General features: G+C 38.2%; 1 protein-coding gene across 1 annotated transcript; it reads left to right on the top strand.

The window, feature by feature from the left end:
- Positions 1-26,646, top strand: LOC311590138 (vomeronasal type-2 receptor 1-like; the record flags this gene model as incomplete). The annotated part of the gene is made up of 6 exons (XM_084769002.1): positions 1-315; positions 5,086-5,377; positions 7,849-8,718; positions 16,298-16,528; positions 24,188-24,311; positions 25,664-26,646. The coding sequence occupies exons 1-6, from the start codon at positions 86-88 to the stop codon at positions 26,644-26,646; spliced, it is 2,730 nt and encodes a 909-aa protein (XP_084625128.1). The 5' UTR covers positions 1-85.
- Positions 26,647-27,876: the final 1,230 nt, after the last annotated feature.

Raw genomic sequence — 27,876 nt, 5'->3', positions numbered from 1 at the left:
ACTCTATTGAGGCTCATACACACTCCAGCACTCCAGCAAGGTGCTTTCTAAAAACGTGTGTAACTTCAACGCTGACCATATTAAAATGGCTGGCAGAAAAAGGTGCTTGGCTATGGGACTCACCGTACTTCTATGGGTTGAAATACATTCTCAATCTGAAGATCAGTCATGCAGGTTGCTGCGCAAGTTTAATTTGACTGGATATGTGGAAGCTGAAAACCATTCTTTTGTCATTGGAGGACTATTTCCTATTCACTCTAGGACCATCCCAACAAATGAGTCTGATGAGGAGCCAGTATCAGCCATGTGTGAGGGGTAAGCCATTGTTAAATCGTTTTCTTTTTTTCACAATAATTTGGGTGTCTGGAGAAAAGTGGTTAGCATGGAGCCTGGATTCCAGCTGAAGCTCTCCAAACCTTGCTTTAAATGGCTTTATCTCAGTTTATAAGGGGAGAAATTTTGTCTGGTTGTTCTTCAGAGGGCTATTTGTAGCCCACCACCACTACCAGGAGCAGCATCAAAAAACTTGTTAGACATATAGAATCAGGAATTGCATACCACATCTGCTGAATAGAATCTACATTTCCAGGAGCCCTCTGTTGGTTCATGCGAACCCTGGGGCTTGAGAGCACAGATGATGCAGTGCTAATTGTTTCAACCTCAAGTTCAGGTGTGCAGTGTGGAAAATCTGCTTTGCTTCTGAGGCAATCTTCATGACAAGATTCTGACCTGCAGGAAAACTTCTGTCTTTACTGCTGCCTCCTTCAAAATATAAAATCGTATCACGAAGTAGAATTCCGGATACTCAAACATAGTACTCCATTGTGAGAAAAACAAAATTGGGATAGGACAGATATCTGAGAATATGTATATCACACACAAATATGCACACATGCACTCATAATTAGAGAGAGAGAGAGAGAGAGAGAGAGAGAGAGAAAGAGATTAGATATGAAGAGAATGCCAGAAATTAAAACAATACAAAACAGTCACCTACAATTCCATTCCCAACACAAAACAGTATTTTTTATTTTCTATATCCATTTTTCGATCTTTCAAAAACTGAGTTCATGGTTTTAAATTATATGAGGGCAGCAAGGCGCTATTTACACTGGACATTTTGCCTAATACCGCAGGCTTTTCCATGATGCTGTGTGGTCATTACAGCTGCAAATGTGTATTTAAATATTTTTGCGGTTTCTTACACCATTAAATCTACACCAATCACAACTCCTTTTCTTTTATACCATCGCCTGATTCATATCCCAGTTGTCAATGGAAGGAGGGATCCTCAGTACTGTTGTTGACGAAGGGAAAATTTGTGAGGAGTCCCTAATCACCACTTTCTTCATCCCTCTATTTGGTTTCCATTCTCGTAGGGAAGCAGAGGTCAGAAGACAAAGTGAGTATTACTTAGTTACCATAGCAGCCGGTCATCACGTCATCACAGCCTCACTTCTTTATCATAATGCACCACCCTAATCTTTCATAAAGTGAATTACTTAATTTAGTAGCCGATCTCCTCTGGGACTTCTGAAGTTTATTTTCTACAAAAGTTTAGATGGAAAAGGCAATGTACACTTTTTTTTTTTTTTATATTGGTTTACTTTTTGGTTCTACAGATAGGTCTCACAGATAGCCCTGGCTGGACAGTAAATTACAATGTAGCCGAGTTTCAGGTGGCCGTTGGTTAAATTATATAAAAGAGGATGATCATATTATTTTCAAATAATTTCAATGAAATAATACAAGGAAAAGAGTGTTTTATTTCTTGCTTTAATTAAAATACACAAAAAGTTAATTTTTTTTTAATGTATGAGGAAAAATGGTACATTGTATGTAATAGTACTGCGGGGATTATAATAGAAATCAGGGAATGAAGAAAATTCACCCCAAACTTCACATATTTGCATTGAGATGTTTTCCTTGCTAATCTTTTAAAGGCCCATCTGTGGAGTTTTAATTATAGTACGTTGCCTACTGTCCATTTCACTGACTGTTTTATTCAGACTACTATATCATTTATCTAGTTGAGGTTTTTTTTTAACAGATTTAATTCACTTTATTTTTCTTGTATAAAAATCCCATGTAGTCACCACAGCTAGAGCCTGGGTCCTCCTCAGAGACTGCAGTGTCAGGTTTTCACAATATGATCAGTGAATTCCTGATAAGGAGACAAAGTGAACCCAGTCTCTTTCCAGAGGTCGGGTCTCAGGTAGCTGTAGGCGCTGGAGATGGCATCAAAAGTAGCTTTGGCAAAGTTGCCCAGGGTGGCAGTGCAGGCCCTGGCTGATGTGTAGCAGCCATCAATGCCAGCTATCAGCAGCAGCTTCTTGGGTGCAGGAGCAGAGATGATACCAATGCCTCTGGGCGCAGGGACGAGATGGACCAACACAGAGCCACAGGGGCCTGTCACCTTGCATGGAACAGTGTGTGGCTAGCCAATCTTGTTCTCCCAGTAGCCTTTCTGTGTAGAGATGATGGAAAGCTTGGCCAAGATGTTGGCCCCTCAGATGACAGTGGCCACCTCCTTTGAGCACTTAACACCAGGACCAGCATGACCATTGTAGTCCCCAATAATGACAAAGGCCTTCAACCTGGTCTGCTGGCCAGCCCCTGTCTGCTTCTGCACTGGCATGATCTTTAGAACCTCATCCTTTAGGCACGCACCCAGGAAAAAGCCAATAATCTCCGATTCCTTAATGGGCAGGGAGAACAGGTAGATCTCCAAGGACTTGATCTTCATGTCCTTTTTTGGTGGTTTTTTGTTTATTTGTTTGTTTGTTTGTTTGTTTTTTGTTTGTTTGTTTGTTTGTTTTGGAGACAGAGTCACTCTGTGTAGCCTTGCCTGTCCTGGTCTCACTTTGTAGACCAGGATGGCCTCGAACTCACAGCAATTCACCTGCCTCTGCCTCCCAAGTCTTCATGTCCTTAACCAGGCGGCTCAGCTTGGTTACAGTGATCCATTCCTTGTCTTCGCCTTTACCCCACAGCTTTGACCAAGGCCATGACTTGAGCCCCAAGACCCATGCCAAATCCTCCTCTGCAGAAGCCACCACCAGACACAGAAGATTATTCCAGTTTTTCACTAGTGTAAATAATTCAGTTTGGGGCAGATAGTTCTTTTCCTTTGGGAAGAATGATTTCTTTGCCTAATTTAAAAGTGGAGCTAGAGGCTCAAAGCAGGTGGGTTTTTCTCTCAAAATGATATTCTATCTTACTTTATTATTTTCATGGTTGTTGTTATTGTTTGGTTTTGTTTTCTGTTTTCGAGACAAGGTTTTTCTGTTACCCTTGGCTGCCCTGGACTCACTTTGTAGACCAGGCTGGTCTTGAGCCCACCGTAATCCGCCTTCCTCTGCCTCTCTGAATGCTGATATTAAAGGCCTCTGCCACCACACCCAGCTACTGTCTTATTTTTAAAAGACACTGCTGTACTTATTTGGGGGGAAAAATTGTCATCGGTATGACTTGGACTAAGTAACAGCATGATGGTAAAGCATTTTGTGTTTTGGTTTCTTCTGTTTTTTTACTTTTCTTTGTGTTACTTCCATGACTCTGCCTTCCAAAAATACTGATCCTTTCAATCCTTGAATATTTGTCTAGTTGTGTTTACTTCCTCTGGCTGGAGTAACTTCTCACCAGCTCTGTCTGTGTTGCTCCCTCACATCTCTATAATCCTTCAAGCCTTGGTGCAGCTGTCAGTTTGCCTAGGTGCACGCTCTTTGAATTTTATTGCTCACACATCTATTGCCATCACTGTTTTTTTTTTTAATCGCCATGCTCGATTACTTTTCTTTTTCCTTATGTAAAGAAATTGAAAACAGGCTCCTCATTCCTGTTCTTATAGTATACAACACCAGAGGAACTCAGCAGCTGCACACTAAATGAAAAGGAAAAATAAACCAAAACACAAACTAAATAGAATGGTCTGGGGAGATGGCTCATTTGGTAACGTCTTTGCCTTACAAGAATGAGGACTTAATTAGATGCCCGAGAACCCACACAGAACGTGTGGTGTGGTGGCATTCTGCAATCCCAGTGCTCCATAGGAGAAGACTGAAAGAGCACCAGAGCTTGCTTGCCAGCTGGGCTAGTCAAGTCAAGATCCAGGTTCAAGGAGAGACTCTGCCTCAGACAATAAGGTGTCGAGTGACTGAGGAAGACCTCGACATTGGCAACCCCTCCACACATATCAGAATGTGCACACAGAGAGGAAGGAAAAGTCCAAATTGTCAACAGAGATTTTTTTTAGATATTAAATTTAAAATATTTACTAAGCTGAAGATATAAAGTTAAATAGTCCAACTAGCCACAGACCATAGCAATAGAACAGTTACTTAAATAATTGTTTTTGAACAATTTTGTTAAAGTATAGTTATAATTCAGGTGAAATTTAGGACTAAGGAGAGGAGTTTTTGGTGTTGTGTCATGCAAAAGTCCTTGAAAACAATATTGTGATGGACTACAGGAGAAGTATTTCTCTTTTAATGGATGCAGGATAAAAAATAAGAGTCCCACGTTTATGTTTTTACATGAGAACAGCAGGAAGACAACGTCAGTTAAACATCTCTCAGCAGTAAGATGCATGCTGTAATTATAGCATTGGATATAGAATTTTACATGGTGGATTCAATAACTTCTGCCATTAGTAATTAATGTGTTAAATTATTTTTATCAGTATAATTAATGTTCTGAAGAAAATAATAAGCCAAGAAGGAGAAAAGAATCATATCCCTAGGAACCTCCAAAGAAATGATAAAGTGTTTTCTAAGGGATTGTTATATGTGTTTGCTGAAGAGAATTGGGACTAGAAGAACTATTTTTGAAAAGAAGTAATCAGAAATTTGAAAATATTTTTAGGATATAAGAGATACACTGGGCAAGAAAATGTAAAACAGTCAATTATAAAGACTGACTGAAACTAATGTTTGGAATCTTATAAGATTGTCATGTCATTTGTGAAAAACTGACATGGTACCTGCTTCGGCAAAAAGCTATCATCACTCACTAAACTGCAGCTCCACACCTTTCAAGCCCCACCCCGACAGTGTCTACTGCCTCACAGAAGCTTTTCCTTTCCAGGTTTAACTTCCGGGGTTTCCGCTGGATGAAAACCATGATCCACACCATCAAGGAGATTAATGAGAGGACGGACATTCTACCCAACCACACTATGGGCTATCAGATCTTTGACACCTGTTTCTCCATCGCCAAATCAATGGAGACTGCCTTGACATTTCTTACAGGGCAGGAAGAATACAAGCCCCAATTTAGAACCAGCACTGGAAAATACCTAGTAGGAATTATTGGAGCAGGGGGATCATCCTTGTCAGTTGCTTCTTCAAGAATTCTGGGCTTGTATTACATGTGTCAGGTATCTTTGAACAGTGTGCTATGTGCTTAGAAAAAAATGCAAATGTTTTCTGTGCCAGGAAGGGGGGCACATGCTCTTAATCCTAGGAGTTTGGGGGCAGAAGCAGATGGATCTATGTGAATTTGAGACCAACCAGGTCTACAAAGTTAGTTCCAAGACAGTCAGAGGTATTATATACAAAAAAAAAATCTGTCTCAAAATAAAAAAAAGAGAGAGAAGAGAATATGACACTGTATAAAAAAATATTGCAAATAACAGTGAGGTCCATAGAGACTGAGCTAAGCTACAGAGACAACAAAGAATAGAGCCAAGGTGCTCCCAGACCCAGGAGTGTGCACTATTAGAGCAACTGAGATTGTTCTATCTCCTGCAGCATCCTGCTTGCACTGACTGAGTCATGACTCAGTGATGTGGATATCGCACTAGTGACCATGCTCCATGCACTATGTGGAGCCCAGTAGAGGTCATCCATGAATACTTCGTGGCTGACTGGTGGCTGGATAAGGCATAGGTTGTTCTTTGGGTCTCTTTTGGTACTTGTTAGTCATGAGCAAAATCATCACCCTGACATAGTAAAATGGGCCTGGGAATTTCATGTTACCTTGCTTAATAACTTATTTTAAACCCAGAGAGGATGGTATATATCAATACAAGAATAAGAAATTGCAAAGCATGTATTATTGGGAAAATGAAAAGATCTAGAGTTATTTCGGTGGCTGTGTTGTTCAAGTGTCTCAATGTACTAATATGAATGATGAGCAAGGTAATTGGTGATACTGATGTTATAGGAGTATTTCACTCACTCTCTTTATTTCCTCCACCCTCCATACCTGACTCCCCTCCATCCTCCACCCTCCTCCCTTCTTCTTTCCTTCCCCCTCCCCCACTCTCTCTCTTTGATACTGGGTATAAAATCCAGGGACTGGCTCACTGTAGACAAATGCTGCATTAATGACCCACAGCCCCTGCCCAACATAGTATTTAACTTATAAAGCTTCAAATGTGAGTGTGGGAAGGATGGAAAAGTACTGTGAAGCAATACAAAGAAAGGTGGGGGACCTGGAATATGTCTTAGGGTGAGATTCATGTATCTCATCCAAACTGCACCTGCTCTCCTGCTCAGACGAAAAACTGAAGTGAGCTCTATCTTCCCCTAAACTCTAATAAACTCAAGCATACCTTAGAAAGCTCTAGATATATTTCACCATAAAGTCTTTTAGTGAGTCTGGGGGGGGGGAAGATAAAATAAAATTTCTGTCTAATACTTTAATATCAAGAAACATAAAAACCTAGGCTATTGTTGTGTTAATTTTCTTGTGGGGAAAGCAAAGACTCAGGAGATCCAAGTAACAAGATCATATATGGAAAATTATTGATCAAATCTCAGAACTCTCATGTCATTCCTTCTTAAAGGCATGCTTTCCTACATAGTACCTTCTATGAATTTGTTGTTTGTATGGTTAGAAAGGAGAATAAGAACCTTAGCCAGTGGAATAAGAACAGTAAAAAATTAACAGAGGGAAATAGAGCACAGGGATACTATTGCAGCACTCATGAAGGATTCAGTTGGAGCTAAGGGGTTATAGGGCATCACACTGGTGGTGATTGCCTTAGTGCAGGAGACTGGATAGGGGAGAAGGTAACATATTTTGAGGTGCAAGTCAGCAACATGAAGGGTACACTACATACAGCAAAGATACACAAAAGATTTTCAGGAATATGTGCTCAGCTGATCTCCATGCTTAAGTCTCCCTAAATGCTAACCACAGAAAAGAACTACAGTCCAAGTGAGGAAAGCACACTTGTTCATTTATCTGGCTATGTCCATTAAAAAAGAAGTTTCTAGTGACTTTGTTGGAGAACAGTGCCTAGACTTCAGGTTGGAGAATTAGTAATCTCTCTCAAGTCAAGTTTTAGGACCTACATACTCAGGAGTTCTGACAGAAGGAAAACAAAAGAGAGATGAAAAACTGAAGTGGTGTAAGAGAGCAGAGGTGGGAGCAGAGGTGGAAGCAGGAGAGCACACAGGAGACACATTGGAATACATGAGCCTTGGACTTGAGGCCGAGCCTTGGACTCAGTCCAACATCTCCGCACAGGAGATGCTAAAGTTGGGAAAGAGTCCAGATATCCCGACTCAGGGAACCACCAATGTCCACGAGGATAAGGGAACTTGCAAATGACCTTCCTGACAGTGCTATGCTTCCACACATGAACACTGGTACACTGAGTACCTTCACCTTACCTATGGGCAACCCTGACACCTTTCCATTGATAGGGCAACCAAAGTGTTGCCAGAATAGTCCCCAGCCCCACCCACCACGTAGAAGCACCAGTAGGATGTCATGGTCTACGGAAGGACGGGAGAACCATAGGAGAACTGTCCAGCTCCCTCCCTGTTGATATTTCTGAAGCTGTCTTTTAAGAATTAGCTCTGGCGTCCTAATGACTATAAATATTTTCAATTTTAGGTGGGCTATTTTTCTTCCTGCTCAATTCTTAGCGACAAATTCCAGTTTCCATCTTATTTTCGCACAATTCCCAGCGATAAGGTCCAGTCGGAGGCCATGGTGACTCTCATCCAGCACTTTGGTTGGGTCTGGGTCGGTGCTATTGCAGCTGATGATGATTATGGAAAATATGGAGTAAAATCCTTTAGGGAAAAAATGGAGAGTGCCAACCTCTGCGTTGCTTTCTCTGAAACCATTCCCAAAGTCTACTCCAATGAGAAAATGCAAAATGCTATTAAGGCAATAAAGAGTTCCACTGCCAAAGTCATTGTGCTTTTTACAACTGACATTGACCTCAGCCCCTTTGTGCTGGAAATGGTCCATCATAACATAACTGACAGGACGTGGATAGCCAGCGAAGCTTGGATTACCTCAGCCCTCATTGCAAAGCCTGAATATTTTCCATATTTTGGTGGAACTATTGGATTTGCAGCACCCAGAAGTGTTATACCCGGATTAAAAGAATTTCTTTATGATATACACCCTAGCAAGGATCCCACTGATGTCTTGACCATTGAATTCTGGCAAACTGCTTTTAACTGTACCTGGCCCAATAGCAGTGTGCCTTACAATGTGGACCACAGAGTGAATATGACAGGTAAAGAAGACAGACTGTATGACATGTCTGACCAGCTCTGCACTGGGGAGGAGAAGCTGGAAGATCTGAAAAATACCTACCTGGACGTGTCTCAGCTGAGAATCACAAACAATGTCAAACAAGCTGTGTATGCTATGGCTTATGCCCTGGATCGTCTAAGCAGATGTGACATACCGGAATCAGATGTGACAGATACAAAATGTTCAGAAATACCTACCTTTGAGCCCAGGGAGGTAAGTTATTTTACCTTATGATATAACATGAGGAAAAATCAAAGTTTTTAAATAAATATTTTTAATATTTATTTTATTCTATTTATGGATATGGATGTCTTACCTGCATGCATGTAGCGACACTATGTGAGTGTCTGGTGCCCTTGGAGGTCACTAGTGGGTCATCTTAGGACTGGAACTATTGATGGTTTGCTCCATGATGTGGGTGCTGAGAATTGAACCTGGGTGCTCTGCAAGAGCAGCAAGTGTTCTAAACCACTGACCCATCTCTTCGGCCCCCTAAAATCAAGTTTTTGCTGCCAGGTTCATGCCATTAAAACTACTGATTTGCTTCTGTAAAGTTTATAGCACCAACACTTACCACAGTAAGTTGCCTGAATCGCTTGATTGTTAATTTTAAGTCCTCATTTACTACCAAGTTATTAGGTTTGTTGTCAATGATTTTTTTAAATCCCATTAAAAAAAGATGCCTTTTATAAAATAAGCTGTTTTTCTTCACAGAAATGAAACTTAAATGTATCTAGAAGTACAACATGAGTTAGCGACTCTGCTTTCTTCATTCTGTCTGTTCCTTGTTTACAATATGGAACTTGTAATCTAAGATAACTACTTGGGTTCCAAAACATCATGTTCATGTTACGGCAAAAACATGTATGTCTCTCCAGTTTAAGATGATGCCTGGATATTGTATACAAATTTCCTTTCCCTCCCATTCTTTTATCTTAACCATTGGTCTTATCTATCTTGAAGTAAATCTAGAGGATGAAGTCTTCATACAGTAGAGGAGCCACACAAAGCATGGATGGCAGGGGATAAAGATTATAGGGATTATCCGGCAAAACCACATCCACAGTTCTTGTTCTTCATCTACTGTCAAATGACTCATGTTGGTACCCAGTAACCTGAGAAGTCTGGCCAAGAGTGTTCTCACCCAAGAGTCCCTGCTTATTTCTGTCCTTATCTTTCTCTTACTGGAAATATGGAACTGTCCCTGTCAGCCCTGCGGGATGCCCACTTAGCCTCTCTGATGTGTTACTACCTCCTTGCCTGATCGTTATTGCTCTACTTTTGTAAAACACTGTCAATGTGACAGACACCACAGTGGCTGAGACCCTTGTATTTCCACTTAACTTTCATTTTCAAATTGGCCCACTCTATATTCAATGCTGGCAGTTCTCAGCCCCCCCAGATAACACCATTCAATCTGTGATTCCCCACCCCCTCATCATTTGTCTTTTGTGCACAGGAGGGCTACTAATTTTTTTCTTTTAGTTAATTTTGTATCCAGCCACTTTGCTGAAGGTGTTTATCAGCTGTAGGAGTTCCCTGGTAGAATTTTTTGGGTCACCTGTGTATAGTATCATATCACCTGCAAATAGTGATACTTTGACTTCTTCCTTTCAGATTTTTACCCACTTAATTGCCTTTAGCTGTCTTATTGGTGTAGCTAGAACTTCAAGTTCTGTATTGAAGAGATTTGGAGAGAGTGAACAGCCTTGTTCCTGAATTTATTTAAGTTTCTCTGTTTAATTTAATGTTGACTATAGGCTTGCTATATATTTACTTTATTCTGTTTAAATATGTGCCTTGTATCACTGATCTCTCCACAACTTTTAACATGAGTGAGCACTGGATCTTGTCAAATGCATTTTCAGCATCTAATGAGAGCATATGTGGGGGGGTTTCTTTCAGTTTATTTACATGGTAGATTACATTGATGGATTTTTATATATTCAAGCAATCCTCCATGTGTGGGAATTAAGCCTACTTGGTCATGGTGGATGATATTTTTGATGTATTATTGGATTCAGTTTATAAGTATTTTATTGAGTATTTTGGTGTCAATATTCATAAGGGAAATTGGCCTGAAATAATCTTTCTTGGGTCTTTTGTAGTTAATGTATCAGAGTGACTGTGGGCTCATAGAATAACTTTGGCAATGTTCCTTCTGTTTCTATTTTGTGGAATAGTTTAAGGTGTGTTGGTATTAGCTCTTTTTCAAAAGTCTGGTAGAATTCTGCACTGAAACCACCTAGTCCTGGGCTTTTTTTTTTTTTTGTATAAAAATTTTTTTAATGAGTGCTTCTATTTACTTAGGACTATTTAACTTGTTTACCTGGTCTTGATTTAACTTTGGTAAGTGGAATCTATCAAAAAATTGTCCATTTAATTTAGATTTTCCAATTTTCTTGCATAAAGGCTTTTGAAGTAAGATCTAATAATTCTGTGGATTTCCTCAGTGTCTGTTGATATGTCCCCCATTTCATTTCTCATTTGGTTAATATGGATATTTTCTCTCTGGCTTTTATTTAGTTTGACTAACGGTTTTTCTATCTTGTTGATTTTCTGAAAGAACCGGTTCTTGGTTTTGTTGATTCTTTGTATTGTTCTCTTTGTTCCTAATTTACTGATTTCAGCCCTGAGTTATTCCTGCCATTTACTCCTCTTGGGTATGTTTCCTGCACCTGCACCTGCCCTCTCCCCCTAGGGCTTTCAGGTATGCTGTTAAGTTGCTAGTATGGGATCTCTCTAATTTTTTTATGAAGGCATTTAGTGCTATGGACAGTTTTGGAGAAGGTTCCATGTAGTGCTGATAAGAAGGTATATTCCTTTTGGGGTTGGGTGAAAAGTTCTGTAGATATCTGTTAGGATCATTTAATTCATGACATCTGTTAGTTCATTATTTCTCTGTTTGGTTTCTGTCTCAATGACCTGTCCTTTCGTGAGAGATGGGTGTTGAAGTTTTCCACCGCTAGTTTGTGGTGATTGATGTGTTTTTCAAGCTTCAATGATGTTTATTTTACAAATGTAGGTGCCCATAGGGGAGTTGGGAGATAGTGAGGGAGGGGGCTACAATCGGGATGTAAAGAATTCAAACTGCAGACCATGCAGGTAACTTATATTGCTAATCCCACTAAATGGGAATAGCTCTGAGACTGGCTGAGATATGAATGTCTTTGCATAGATAAGGCTTCTTGTTGGTTACAGAATCCTTGTGACTAATAGTAAGATGCCATTATTCCTATGGCATCAATAAAGATTTACAGATGTTCTTTTTTTCTGCTCATACAAAGAGCAGAGAACTAGACTTAATTGTTCTGTGCATCGCGCACACCTTGTGTATTTATAATTTTAAGACTGTATACTGCTTGTGAGAAATTATATGTTTTCAGAACAAAAGAACCAGACACTGGTACTGAATCATACCTGATAGGATTCATTCTTCTCAGCATGCTGGACACTGACATCCTGCATCCTTCATGTTCCAGCACCAAGTGCTGCAGTTGCTGTTCTTCATCAGAACAGTACAGCTTCAAAAGAAACTTCCAATCTCAACTGGTCCAGAATTTCAGACTGTCCTACACAGGACTTTAATTAAGCCTGGAATTTCTCAACATTTAGAACTGGACCAGAAGTTATTGCTAGTTTGTTTAACCATTTTCCCCAATTTTATTTAGGCCCCTACAAAAGTATTATTCATTCCAAATCAATAGGAAGAAACTTTAAGAGATTGATGCTCCATTTCCTTTAATGAAGGTTGGGTAGGATTTTTGGTTGCTTTCTTGGGCTATAGATGTTTATTTCCATTGAGAGTTGGTTATAAGTTATTATTGGTCCTATTCACAAAGAAAATGAGGTTGGACTCAGGTATATCTCTCTTTTCCCTTATCTTTCTTCCTTAGGTTTGGAGATAGGGGTTGAAAGGAAGAAGGAGGAATATAGAAATATATAGGGATCATAGGGACAAAAGTAGATTATTGAATCGTCTCCTTGTTACTTGTTATTCAGAAGGTTATTCTTAATTCACTGTTATAGACTTTGTATATTGATGCAAAATAAGTTTAATTTTGATACATTGGTATAGAATTCAAAATTTAAGATTATTCTTCACACACATTATATGTATTTCTACTCTAATATAAAGTATTGTAGCCATATAATTCAATTATAATACAAAGTTTACTTCTAATACTTTAAAAGTACTATTGCAGGCTGTTTCAGATAATTAAGTAATACTTAATACTAACAATTGTTAGTCGATCAAATCATGGTCATCTCAATTACTAGTCTTTTTAATCACAAGAATATGCATCCTAGGTTTTACAGATAGATATGATTCTATAGATAGATAAGGTTAAATAGTTAGGTAAGGTCTTCAAAAACCTCAGAGACCTATAGAATATGGCATTTAAAGATGTTTTTATTATTTTAAAGATTTGTTGACAATAAGACAGATTAACTCCTAGAAACACCCAACCTACCTCACAGAAGATAATGAGCATCAAAGACCCTCCTTATGGAGATGACTTCAAATGTGGCAAACAAGCCACTGGACAAAATGTCCTCATTTCAGCCACTGACAGAATTCTGCCCTAAAATGGCCAAGCTTGGCTACAGGCAGAGCCGATGACCAAATTCTGCCAAGACAGGGTAAGCAAGTCCTCAATAGTTCCTGCCTCACAAACGTGTCTGTCAGATATATTGGGGCAGAGGGTTGAAGATGGTGCTCCAATGTTGTAGAGAGTTTTGAGTGACTGTTAAGGCAACAAACTGTCTCTGTCATTTTCTCATTTTGGAAGCTGATCACCAGTACTTAGGTAATTAGGTTTATTCCTTCTCAAGTTTCTGATGAGGTTGAAGACCAGATAGTTTAGTTTTACAAGTAAGCTTGGTTGTTTAGGAGTTAAGATGTTTTTACATCTAGATAGATGTTTTACATTAAAAAAGATGAGATATGATAGACATGGATTTACATTCAGAATTTTAGATACACTAAGATAGGAAAGATGTTTTCTTCAAGGTTGCCAAATACAAATAGCCAAAACATTATGAATGTAACCTTTATATAATTCCTGATTGTTTTGTGGTTCTTCTTGCTGTAGATAGTTTATTGTATATATGTGTAATAATATAAATGTGTATGTAAAAAAAAGAAAAAGAATAAAAAATAATAATAATAATAAAGAAACTGCAAAAACAACAACAACAACAAATGTAGGTGCCCTGGTATTGGGGGCATAGATGTTCCGAAATGAGATGTCAACTTGGTGGACTTTTCCTTTGATGATTATGAGGTGTCCTTCCCATTTCTTTTTATTAATTTTGGTTGAAAACTATTTTATTAGATACTAGAATGGCTACTGCAGTTTGTTTCTAGGCTCCATTTGCTTGGTTATTTCTACATTCTTCTGGCCTTTTCTCTTCTCCTTGTTTTTCTTCCCCTGTTCTTTCTCCTTCTCCTTCTGAGAGGAGCTTGCGCTATGTACATGTATCAGTCTCTAAGATTAGATGCGTGCACAGTACACACCTGGCATTTCCAAAATCTTGGGAAATGTATGATGGTAGATAATAGTGCCCCACCATCCAAAAATGACAAGCAAGTGAAACTGTGGGAAGGATGATCTAGGGAAGTGTCTAAGTACAGAAGTCTTTGACCATTTATTTGCTTTACCCTTTTGGTAAGCCTAGAGGTACATTTTATGGATTTGGCAATAAGAGTTAAAATTTCATGATTTCTGACATATATTTTATTGGAATTGGGAAGAATAGACAGGAAAGGAGACAGAAGAGTAACAAAAGACCAGGTGACAAAAAACAGCACCAGGGGTAAGTGGTGACTAAAACGCTTTCTTAGTATATTCACATAGTAAATTCATTCAGGTATATAGCCTTAATTCCTATGACAACAATTAGGAAAAATACTTATCCTCTCTTTACAAACCAGGCAGATAATGCTTCCTAAATGTGTGCCTTGCTTATGGTCACAATGTTTACAGAACCAAACGAATTCGGATCGTAAGACACCATCATGTAGGTTCTTTCTACCAGCTTCTGCAGTCTTAATGCTCTGTGGAGAGCTGACGACCACACTAAGTCTTTTGGTTGAGAAATCCAAATGCAGCTTGTAATGCAGTTAATGATCAAGATTATGCCCTGCGTAATGGATTAGCTCTATACCAAAGAAAGCATGCTGTTATTTGTCTAAAGCTAATAAGGTCAGGTGTGAATTAGAGAAAGGTTATTTTCTCATAGGATTCTTGTAAATGTCTATCTTTGATCCTATAGGCTTACCATCAGTCCCATGAACTCTTGTACCATTGGCCATGTTCTTTTCTGCTCTGTGGAAGATTAGAATGCAGAAGCAAACTCTCAAGGCAATTTCCTAATCATTTATAGCCCAGCTAAAGTGGACTCTTTCTGAGAAATGAAGAATTCCAGTTTCCTAAGTCAATCAGGCATTACCTCCCCTATGCCCTTTCAACATTTTTTCTACAGTAGCAACTGTTATGTGAGAAAACTTTTCATGGGAAAACTCAACGCACATGTCTTACTCACCCCAGATAGGGAGCCCAAAACAGAACAAAGTTCAGATACCACCAAAGTCTAAATTAGTAAACCAGTGGATTTTATTGGAGTTACTTAAAGAGATATGGGTTATGGGTTACTTACCAGAAACAGAAATGACTCAAAGACTGATGCATCACCAAGGCCCACACCAGCATGGGTGACAAAAACTAGTAACCTGGAGCACACTGCACAGTCTTTGGTCCTCTCAGAGGGGTGTTCTTTTCAAGTTGGTCTAAACGACTTCCAGTCAGCTCAGCTGGTTCCTCTTTTTTCTAAGCAGATGGACTTGTCTCAAGAAGTCTTCTGTGCACCTTGACTTGTCTGAGTCTTCTCCGCACCTTAGCACAGTCAGCCTAGAAGGATTCTCAGCTTTCTTTACTTCTCTGTCAAGGAGGGACCTAGTGAATCTGCTCAGTTTCAGAGATCTCCAGAAGCTATTTTGAGTCATTTAACTTTCTATGTAAAGAGCTTCCTTGAAATGATGAAATGTTTCACTTTAGGAGAAAACTGTGACACAGCAGCAATATAACCTCTTTTGAATTTAACTTTCAATGCCTGATTTTCTATCTCTCCACTAGACTGTGATTTTCTTTCTTTCTTTCGACTAGTTTCTCAGAGAGCATTGTGAGATCTTAAAAAAAAAAAAAAAAAAAGGAAATAGTCATGGACTTTTGTATCCTTACACAGGGAAAGTGGGCCAAAGAGAACGAAAAGTATTCCAACTATTCTCCTGTCTTGATACGGAGATATTAAGCTGCTAAACCTTCATATAAGCTTATGTTAGTGTAACAAAAACATTCTGTTTTAATGTATGTCAAAAGTTAGAGTTGGTAAGGAAAATAGATAAAATTAAATTAAGAAAATGATTTAACCCAGTATGTCTAAAATATTCTTTACTATGTTGTCATAATTTAGTGTCTTGTGATAGTAAAATAAGATTGTGAAATTATTAACAAAAGTTTCCATTCTCTTTACATGTTTATAATCCACTATGTGTATTACACACACAGCACATCTCAATTTACCCAACCACTTTTTGTGTTTGAATTGCAACCTATGGCTAGAAAATATCACAGTTGGTAACAAAAAAAAAAAGGCTGGCAAAAAAAAAAGCCCATGAATAACATATGAGCTGAAATCTACCGTTTTTATAAATCTTTATTTTCTAAATAATTAAATTGTAACAAATTGCTTTTTTTTCTTTTACTTTTTTCTCCTTCTTTCTTGTTAGCTATTGATTTATTTTAAGAACATGGAATTTACTACCCATGATGGAAGGAAAATAGGATTTGATAGCAGTGGAGATATGGAAAGTGGACATTATGATATCCTCAATTGGCAACTAGATAATGCTGGAGAAATCACCTTTGTCAAGGTTGGAGAATACAAATTCAAAAATACAAAACAAGAACTTGTTATTCCAAAGAACTCAACATTATTTTGGAACACTGAATCTTCAAGGGTTAGTTGGTCTGACATATTTTTTGTTTATATATATATATATGTATACATATATAGAAAGCTATTTTTTCAGGTACTAAATAAATGTAAACTAGCTAAAGTTTTGCCATATTCCGAATCAATTTCATTAGTATAACATATGTTTTTTCATATTGTTGTTTGTCTATTTATAATTTTTAAATTCATGTTATATTAAAATACATGAGAATTTTAATATAATTTAGTAGTGAGTAAGAATATTTCAATAGGACTGAAGAAATAACTCAGTGGTTAAGGGCCTGCTCTTCCAGAGGTCCTGAGTTCAATTCCCAATAACCACATGGTGGCTCACAACCATCTATAATGTTATCTGATGCCCTCCTCTGCAGATAAAAGCACTCATATACAATAAATAAAATTTTTAAAAAGAATATTTCAATACAACATTGTAATTTTATATTTATCATCTGTATTAAAGTTGGGTTTATATTTTTCATGATTTTTATTTTTTAATTTTTAACATGTATTTATTTAACCTATTGTTTTTCTTTATTATTATTGCTATTTTGCATCCCAACTGCAGTTTCCCTTCCATCCTCTTCCCTACTCCACCCCTCCACCTTGCATCTGCCCTATCTCCCATCTACTCTTCCTTTTTTCTATTCAGAAAAGGGCAGGCTTCCCATGGATATCAACTAAACATATCAAATTTCAATAAAACTAGAGACCTCTCCTTGTATTAAGGCTGGTCAAGGCAACCCAATATGAGGAAGAGGGTCCAAAAAGGTGACAAAGGAGTCAGTGATGGCCTCTGTTCCCACTGTTAGGTGTCCCACAGGAAGAACAAGCTACACAATGATAAGACATATGCAGAGGGCCTAGGTCAGTCCTATTCATGCTTCCTGATTGTCTGTTCAGTCTCTGTGAGCTCCTTTGAGAACAGGTTAGTTGATCCTGTGGATTTTCTTATGCTGTCCTTAACCCCTCTGGGTCTCCTTCTTCCCTCCCTCTTTCACAGGATCCCTGAGCTCCACCTAATGTTTGGCTGTGGATCTATGTATCTGTTTCCATCCTTTGCTGGATGAAGCCACTCTAATGACAATTTGACTATGCACCAATCTGAGTAAAGCAGAATATCATTAGGCATCATATCACTGACTCTTTTGTTTTGTTTTGTTTTGTCTTGTTTTTCGGATTTTTTTTCCAGGTGTGCTTGGTTCTCTCCTAGATCTCTGAGCTGTCCAGACTCTGGATCCTGGTCCTTCAGGCACTGTCAGGTGTGGGCTTCCTCTTGTGGCATTGATCTCAGGATGGACCAGTCATTGGTTAGACACTCCCACAAATTCTGTATAATGTTTACCACCAGCACATCTTCTAAACAGAACAAATTGTAGATTGAAGGTTATGTGGCTGGGTTGGTGTCCTAATCCCTCCATGGAGATATTTCCTGGTTACAGGATATGGTCAGTTAAGGCTCTGCACCCCCCCCCCATTGCTAGGAGTCTTAATTATGGTCATCTTCTTGGATTCCTGGGAGTTTTCATTGTACTGGGTTTCTAGTGCATTCCTGAGATGGCCCCAATTCCCACAATTCCCATTGCCTGCCCCAGGATTCTTTCCTTCCATTCTTCCTCCCACCTGACCCCTCCATTCCCACCCCCTCCACCCATGAAGTCTATTCTATTTGCTCTTCCTAGGGAGATTCATATGTATGCCCTTGAGCTCTCCTTGTTACTTAGCTTTTGTGGGTCTGTGGATTATCATGGTTATCATTTACTTTAAGCTACTATCCACTTATAAGTGAGTACATACCATGTTTGTCTTCTGGACTTGGGTTACCACACTTGGGATGATTTTTTTTCTAGTTCCATCCATTTGCCTGCAAATTTCATGGTGTCATTATTATTAACAGCTAAGTAATACTCACATTGTGTATTGTGTATCACGTTTTCTTTAAACATTCTTTCATTGAGGGACATCTAGGTTGTTTCCAGGTTCTAGTTATTAAAAATAATGTTGCTATGAACATAACTGTGCAAATATCCTTGTGGTATGATGGAAAATCTTTTGGGTATATGCCAGGAGTTGGATAGCTGAGTCTGCAGGTAAGTTGATTCCCAACTTTCTGAGTAACTGCCATATTGATTTCCAAAGTAGCTGTACAAATTTTCACTCCTACCAACAGTGGAGGAGTGTTCCCCTTGCTCCATATCCTCACCAGCATGAGGTGTCACTTGTGGGTTTTTTTTATTATCTTATCCATTTTGACAGGTGTAAAAGTGAATCTCAAAGTCGTTTTGATTTACATTTCTCTAATGACTAAGGATGTTGAACATTTTTAAGTGGTTTTTATTTGTTGGTTATTGTAGTTGTTTTGTTTTGTTTTGTTTTTGCCATTTGAGATTCCTCTGTTGAGAATCCTCTGTTTGCATCTGTATTCCATTTTTTAATTGGATTGTTTCATTTTGTTAATGTCTAGTTTCTTGAGTTCTCTATATATTTTGAAAGTTAGCCCTATGTCAGATGTGAAGATCTTTTCCCATTCTGTAGGCTGCAGCTTTGTCTGAATGGCTGTATCCTTAGCCTTCCAGGAGCTTTTCAGTTTCATGGGGTCCCATTTATTGTCAGTTTTAGTGCCTGCCCTATTGGTGTTATGTTAAAGAAGTCGTCTTCTGTGCCATGTTCAGGAAGTTGTCTCCTGTGACAGTGCATTCAAGGCTACTCCCCAATTTCTCTTCTACCATGTTCAGTGTATCTGGATCTATGTTGAGGTCTTTGATCCACACTGACTTCAGTTTTTCACAGTGTGATAGATATGGATCTATTTGCATTATCTACATATGCTAACATATAGTTAAACCAGCACCATTTGTTGAGGACACTTTCTTTTTTCCTTTTTATGGTTTTGTCTTCTTTGTCAAAAATCAAGACCAGAGGTGTGTGGATTTACTTCTGAGTCTTTCACTCAATTCCTTTGATTGGCCTGTCTTTTTTTATGCCAATACCATGTGAGTTTTATTACTGTTGCTCTGTGGTAGAGCTTGGAATCAGGGATGGTGATGATTCTGGAAGTTCTTTTTATTGTACAGGATTGTTTTAGCTATCCTGGGTTTCAAGTTTTTCCATATGAAGTTGAATATTGTTCTTTCAAGGTCTGTAAAAAATGTGCTGCCATTTTGTTGGGAGTTGCTTTGAATTGGTAGATTTCATATTGGTAAGATACACATATTTACTATGTTGATCCTACTGATCTATGAGCATGGAAGATCTTTCCAGCTTCTGGTATCTTCTTCAGTTTCTTTCTTCAGAGACTCAAAGTTTTTGTCATACAAGTCTTTTACTTGTTTGATTAGGGATACACCAAGATATTTTATATTTTTGAGGCTATTGCGAAGGGTGTTGTTTCCCTGATTTTTTTCTCAGCTAGTTGACCATTTGTATGTAGGAGGGATATATTGTTTTATTGCTCTACCTGAAACTTCAAGTACTATCTTGGATAGGTAATGGAAAGAATGGACATCTTGTCTTATTCCTGATTTTACTGGAATTTCTTTGAGTTTCTCTCCATTTTACTTGATGCTGACTACTGTCTTGCTGGATATTGTCATTCTTATGTTTAAGTAGATCTCTTGTACGCATGATGTCTCCAAGGCTTTTATCATGAAGGATATCGGGTTTTGTCAAAGGTTATATCAGCATCTAATGAGATGATCTCCTGGGAGTTTTTTTCTTTTAGTTTGTTTATATGGTGGATTATACTGATGGACTTTTGTATGTTGGAGCATCCTTGAATCTCTGGGATAAAGGCTACTTGATCATGGTGAATGGTCTTTCTGATGTGATTGCGGATTTTATTTTTGAGTGTTTTATGGTATATTTTTGTATCAGTGTTCATGGGGACTATCGATCTGTACTTCTCTTTCTTTGTTAAGTCTTTCTGTGGTTTTGGTATCTGGGTGCTTGTGTCCTCATAAAATGAATTAGAAATGTTGTCTCTGTTTCCGTTTTGTTGAATAATTTGAAGAGTATTGACATTAGCTCTTCTTTAGAAATCTGGTAGAATTCTGTACTAAGCCTTGTAGGTCTGGGTTTTTTGTTTTTGTTTTGGTTTTGGTTTTGGTTGTTTTGTTGTTGTTGTTGTTGTTTGCTGTTGGAAGAATTTTAATGACTATGTGTCTATTTCTTTAAAGGTTAGGGGTCTATTTAAATTGTTTATCTGATCTTAATTTAAGTTTGGTAAATAGTTTCTATCAAGAAATTTGTCAATTTCTTTTAGATTTTTCCAGTTTTGTAAAGATTTTTTAATTATGAGCTAATGATTATTTTAATTTCCTCCATGTTTGTTGTTATGTTCCCCTTTTTATTTCTGATATTGTTAATTTGGATATCACCCCACCCCCTGCCTTTTGGTTAGTTTGGATAAAATTTGTATCTTTTGGTGATTTTCTCAAAGAATCAACTCCTTGTTTCATTAATTCTTTTTCTTATTCTTTTTATTTCTATTGTATTGATTTCAGCCCTCTGCTTGATTATTTCCTGCCATTTCTCTTCTTGTGTGTGTTTGCTTCTCTTTGTTCTAGAGATATCCAGTATGCTGTTAAGTTACTAGTATACGATCTTTCCAGTTTCCTTATTAAGGTACTTAGTGCTATGAACTTTCATAATAGCATTGCTTTCGTTTTGTCCTATATGTTTGAATATGTTGTGCCTTAATTTTCATTGGATTCTAGGAAGTTTCTAATTTCTTTATTTCTGCCTTGACCCAGTGGTAAATCAGTAGTGATTTGTCCAATGTCCATCTGTTTGTAAGCTTTTTTATGTTTCTATTGTTGTTGAAATACAGCTTTAATCGATGGTGGTCTGATAAAAAGCAGGTGTTTATTTCAATTTTATTATCTATTGAAACTTGCCTTGTGACCAAATATGTGATCAGTTTTGGAGAATGTTCCATAAGGTGCTGAAAATAAGGCATATTCTTTTGTATTTGAGTGAAATGTTCTGCAGATATCTATTAAGTTAATTTAAGTCATAACATCTGTTGGCTCCATTATTTCTCTGTTTAGTTTCTGTCTGGATGACATGTCTATTGGTGAAAGTAGGATGTTGGAGTCTCCTACTATTAATGTATGGGATTCAGTATGGAATTTAAGCTTTAGCAATGTTTCTTTTACAAATGTGGGTGTTTGGGACATAGATGTTTAGAATTGAAACCACTTTGTGGTGGATTTTTTCCGTTGATGAGTATGAAGTATCCCTCCCCATTTCTTTTGATTAATTGTGATTGGGAGTCTATTTTGTTAGGTATTAGAATGACTATACCAGCTTGCTTCTTTGGCCCTTTTACAACCCTTTACTCTGAGGTAATGTCTAGCTTCGATGCTAAGGTGTGTTTCTTGAGGTATGGCGGTGGTAGTGGTGGTATGTAGGAGGAGTCTGTGTGGTGTGTGTGTCCCTTCTTTTGATTTTGCTAGTGTGAAATTATTTATTTTCTGTGCTTTATAAGTGTAGTTTACCCCTTTTGTTAGAGTTTTCCTTCTAGTTCATTTTGTAGGTAGGTACTGTTTAAATTCGACTTTGTGATGGAATATCTTGTTTTCTCCATCTATGGGGATTGAAAGCTTAGTATTATGGGCTGGGGTCTGTGCTCTTTTAGAATCTGCACAGCATGTATACAGATCCTTCTGGCTTTTAGAGTCTCTACTAAGAAGTCAGGTGCAATTCTAATAGGCTGGCCTTTATATGTTACTTGGCCTTTTCCCTTGCAGCTTTTAATATTCTTTCTTTGGTCTGTGTATTTAGTGAGTTGATTATTATATGGAAGGGGGACTTTCTTTCCTGGTCTAGTCCATTTGGTCTTCTATAACTTTCTTGTACCTTTATGAGTATTTCCTTCTTTGGTTAGGAAATTTTCTTCTATGATGTTAAAAATGTTATCTGAGCCTTTAAATTGGAAATCTTCTCCTTCTATTCCTATTATTCTTAGATTTGGACTTTTCATAGTACTGCAGATTTTCTGAAAATTTTCTGTCGGGAATTTTGTACCTATCACATTTCCTTTTACCGCTGTATCAATTTCTTCTACAGTATCTTCTATGCCTGAGAGTCTATCTTTCATCTCTTGTATTCTGTTTATGAGGCTTGTATCTGTAGTTTCTGTTCACTACCCAGATCTCCTATCTCTAGTTTTCCCTCAGTTTTTGTTTTCCTTACTGCTTCTCTTTCAATTTTCAGGTTTTGAACAGATTTATTCATGTCCTTCACCTGATTGTTTGTGTTTTTCTGGGTTTCTTTAAGGGATTTGTTCATTTTCTCTTTAAGGGCCTATATCATCTTTATAAGATTGAATTTAAAGTCTGTTTCTTCTGTTTTCTTGTGCTTCAGCTGTGTTGGAATATCTGGGGTTTGCTGATACCTTGTTGGTCTAGGTGTTTTTTATTATGTTTTATGGTGGCCTCTATCATCTGAGTGTGAGAATAGTATAGGTTGAGGTACCAATTTCTACCTTTATCTTTCTTGGATGGATTTTTTCCCCCTTGCTTTCTCTTTTTTCAATGGTTTTCTGGCTGGCATTGCATGTGGTTCTGGTGACCAGAGAGTCTGTAGTTCCAGCAGTGTCACAGCTGGAGTTTCGGTGGCTTGTGTGACCTCTGGGGTCTTGGGGTTAGTATTCCCATTGTCTCTGGGGTTCTAGTACCCAATATGGCCTCTGGTGTTCTGGATAATGGTGTGGCCTTTGGGGTTCCAGGTACCTCAGGTCCCTGGGATTGCTAGTACTGGCATGGCCTATGATGGAGCAGGAGTCTTCTGCTGGGGATGTGGAGGAAGACAGAGGAAAGTTGGGGTTATATTTATATAATGAAGTTTTTTATATGTAATTCAAACAAATTTAAAATTTATGAAGTACAAAAATGTGTTTCATGTCTTAAATGGTTTATTGTTTTGGAGGCTTAACTTTTCTTTTGTTTATGTGTTTGCTTTTGATTTTTGAGCTGAAGTCATTATGCCTGGCTCAAAAAAACATATTTTATCTATCCCATAAATAATTATTTACTCATATTAATATATAAATGCAGGGTTTTTTTCTGGATTTCAAGGTGCACATCAATGTAGAATATAAAAATACACAGGGCCTGGTGATTACTACTAAAATTTCTAAATGTAGTTAGCAAGAGAACATTACAAGTTATGCCTTCTCTACATAATTTTTTACCTTCCTGTTTCTCATGGGGCAAAGAATTCATTTTTCTTTTTTTCTGCCAGCCACTTATGATAGATGTCTGATGATAATAAATAATAATTTGGAATTCCTTTGCTGAAAAAAATATCTTTCATGAGCTGAAGATGATTATTGGGGTCACAGGTCTCATCAAACCAAGAACAGAGTTAGCAACCTGTCTCATCCACAGCATCTTCTTTTACCTTAGTTTGGTCTTGATAGCCAAGGTGGAAAAAAAAACTGTCATTAGAGTTAGGCCAGCATTTCCAGAGTCAACCGCAGGAGTTCTTTCTAGGTTCTCCATATTGCCATGCTTTGTCTGCTAACTTTGCTCAGTATCATGGGCTCAAGTCCTCTAAAAAATAGGACAGATTTCTTCCTGGAAATGCAAATGAGAACTTTCTCCATCTCACAAGTGAAAAAGTTTCAAGGCTTTGTTATATCCACTGTCTTTATCTTTGTTAGCTTCCAGATTCAGTCTGCACAAAAGTATGTGCTCCAGGGACCCGGAAGGGGATTCGCCAGGGACAACCCATATGCTGCTTTGACTGCATCCCATGTGCTGATGGATATGTGTCAGAGAAACCAGGTAGAAATGCTCACTTTCTCACTGGTAGTAATGCAATTATATTAATCAAAAGTTGTCAAAGAGCTTCTTATGTATCTTTCTGAAAAGGTATAAGCAGCCTATGAAAAATTTCATGAAACCTGTAAAATTGTCCACTGTTCAGTGTGAATAAAGAAAAATATTAATTCTCACTTCTGATATAAGTACCTAACACTGTGAAATTCATAAGGAAACAAAACAAAATTTATAAAATGTAAAATATGAATAAATTCATGATACCTAAAATTACTTCTTTGTGAACAAGACCAAACACTAACTGTGGTAGAAAAAAAGTCACCCAATTGTTTTTAAGATTTTGTGCACTGAAAGCAAATGCACTGTGCAGCTGTAGCAGCATGAATTACTATGGCAGATTGATCATTTGGTTTTATGACTTAAGCAGGTTTTGTCTTTTTAAACAAACATATTAGAGCAAATGTTTTTATATTTCTTTTTCTTTTTTGCTTGGTGAAGGAACAAAAATGTGCTTGTCTTTTGTCACATGGCCCTCAAGAGTAATCATGTAAAAAAGATACATTGGTTCATGATGGAAAACAAGCACCTTATAACCTGAACAACCTCCTGGCTCCAGGTCCCCCAAGTCTCCACCCAGAATTCCATGCAGAGCTGTCCACACCAGGAGTAAGAGTGATTGAAAGGAAAGGCCAGTCCTCAACTGAATCTTTAAATTAACCTTGAGTGGACCCATTCCATCATCTGTCATAACCTGACCTCCAGCAGAGTTTTCTTGTTCTCCAATGCTTTCTCTTAGAACCTCCATGCAGACATAACCTTCTTAGCCTCAGGACCATGGAAGGTTCTGTTTTCCTTACTATCCTCATCCTTATCAGACATTCAAATGAGCATCCAGAGTTGGGGACATTTGAATGGGCACATGCATGAGTCTCCTCCACAAGGGAATATTGGATGAGAGACTGAAAATACAAGAGGTTAAACCAGCTGAGTCCCAGTCCTTTTGATTGGTTTACCTCAGTAGCTATGACTTCCTCATTGCTGGGCTGTTCTGAGGTTGATGAAGACACATACATCTTTTCCCAACAGAGTGTTGCAGGAGGAATAAAGGCACATCACTGGAAAAGACCAATTTAAGATAGGCTATGGTTGAGAAGAAATGCTCAGTTCCTAAAATTGAAAACAACTCTCAATCTGCCACAGCATCTGTTGGCAACAAGGCCATTTCCCCACTACTAATGTTTTATATATATATATATAAACATTGTTCAGCTCTTTCACTGCCCTGGGATATTCACAGGTAAAAGTGACAATTGGGAATTGGGTTCCCTTGGAATCAATTCTCTGTTCTTTTTCAACAGGTCAAAGGGAATGTGATCAATGTGGTGAAGATGACTGGTCCAATGCACAGAAGAGCAAGTGTGTGCCAAAGGAAGTGGAATTCCTGGCTTATGAGGAGGCCCTAGGATTCACCCTTGTCATCCTCTCCATCATTGGGGCGCTTGTGGTCTTGGCAGTCACCATTGTGTATGTGATCTACAGACACACTCCACTGGTGAATGCCAATGACCGGGAGCTGAGCTTCCTCATCCAGGTGTCTCTGGTCATCACGGTGCTGTCATCCATGCTGTTCATAGGCAAGCCACAGCACTGGACCTGCATGGCCCGCCAGGTCACTCTGGCATTGGGCTTTTGCCTTTGTCTGTCTTCCATTCTTGGAAAGACCATTTCACTCTTTTTTGCCTACAGGATTTCCAAATCAAAAACCAGGCTTATATCCATGCACCCCGTTTTTCGAAAACTGATTGTGCTGATCTGTGTTGTAGGGGAGATTGGTGCATGTGCAGCTTACTTGGTGTTGGACCCACCAAGGATGTTGAAGAACATTGAAATTCAAAATGTAAAGATCATCTTTGAATGCAGTGAAGGCTCTATAGAGTTTCTGTGCTCCATATTTGGGTTTGATGTCCTCCTGGCTTTGCTGTGTTTCCTTACAACCTTTGTGGCTCGCCAGCTGCCAGATAACTATTATGAAGGGAAATGTATCACTTTTGGGATGCTGGTTTTTTTCATCGTCTGGATCTCTTTTGTTCCTGCTTACTTGAGCACCAAAGGCAAATTCAAAGTGGCTGTGGAAATATTTGCCATATTGGCATCCAGCTATGGCCTTTTAGGCTGTATATTTCTTCCCAAGTGCTTCATTATTTTGCTGAGGCCAAAGAGGAACACTGATGAAACTGTAGGTGGAAGAGTCCCCACTGTAGACAGGAGCATCCAGCTGACCTCAGCTTCTGTGAGCAGTGAGCTCAACGCCACCACAGTGTCCACAATTCTGGATGAGTAGAGCTGTGAGCTCCATGTGAAGTTTGTTGACCTGGCTCAACTTCCCTTTTAAGTTGCTTCTGAAGCAGCTGCTGATGCTTTAGAATATTGCCTTTCGTAATGTCGTATTAGCATCGTGAATAAAATCACAAACTATAAAATACCAATTGGCAAGATTTATAATATGACATCTTTTATATTGGACACTATTTCAATACAAAGTTTTATTAGGATTTTAGAGTTGAGGCTAAGACAGATACAACATATCTGAAATAAAAAGAGGCTCAGGAACATATTAACAAAACTTTTTTTTCCTTTAACTCATTCCAAGAATAGAAAAACTTCTCTAAGGGACATTGCCTGCCCTGGGATTTCCTAAAGAATAATAAGTGGGAAAGTGTCAGCCTGAAATCATTCCTCTAATATACAAAAACAACAGGAATGAGATGCCAGCATAGAAGTTAAATATTCTATAGGAAAGACCCTGATGTCAAAGAAAGGCAACACCTACCCAGAAAAAATGATAAGATGCTAGATTTTGGGATAAAGTCAGTGATATTTGTCATGTCATTATGTGGAGTTAATTAAAATTTAATCCCCCTGTGGAAATGTTATAAAATATTTTCAAACTCCTATTCTTCATAAATGGAATATAGATATAGATATATTATAGATGATAGATAGATTATAGATAGAGAGATAGATAAATAGATAGATAGATAGATAGATAGATAGATAGATAGATAGATAGATGGATCAAGTCAAAATACACAGTTTGTGGAAATACTGGCCAACGAAATCTACAAGTGACTATTTGAGCTGAGAGTGGCAAGAGGAACAGAAAGTGCTCTGTCTTTGAGAGAGCTCAGTAATGTTTGTGAGTCTCAATCAACCAAACAGGGCATGTACATCCAGCCATGTCAGAGCACAAAGTGGGTTGAGGATGACTAGCTTAGCTCAGTAAGTTGGGAACTCATTTACTGATTCTTTCAGAACGATCAGTCCAGATCAGATAAAAGGAATGAGATTCCTATAATTTAAGCAAATTTATAGCAAGGTACAGAAAGTCTCAAAGCAGTCATATTTGTTGGAGACAAAGTATACACCAGTATCTTCTGGACAGACATCAATCACTAGTCCATCCCCAGGACTTCCCTGGTGCTCTGCACCACAGCCAAATCAGCAGATAGGAATTTGTACAATAGTATGAAGAGCAGGGAAATTTATTTCTTTGGTCAATTCTTAATTCCAT

The sequence above is a fragment of the Acomys minous genome (genome assembly GCF_964271855.1).
Source record: "Acomys minous genome assembly, chromosome: 19".
Taxonomy (NCBI): Eukaryota; Metazoa; Chordata; class Mammalia; order Rodentia; family Muridae; genus Acomys; species Acomys minous.
This window is presented reverse-complemented; position numbering and strand designations above follow the sequence as displayed.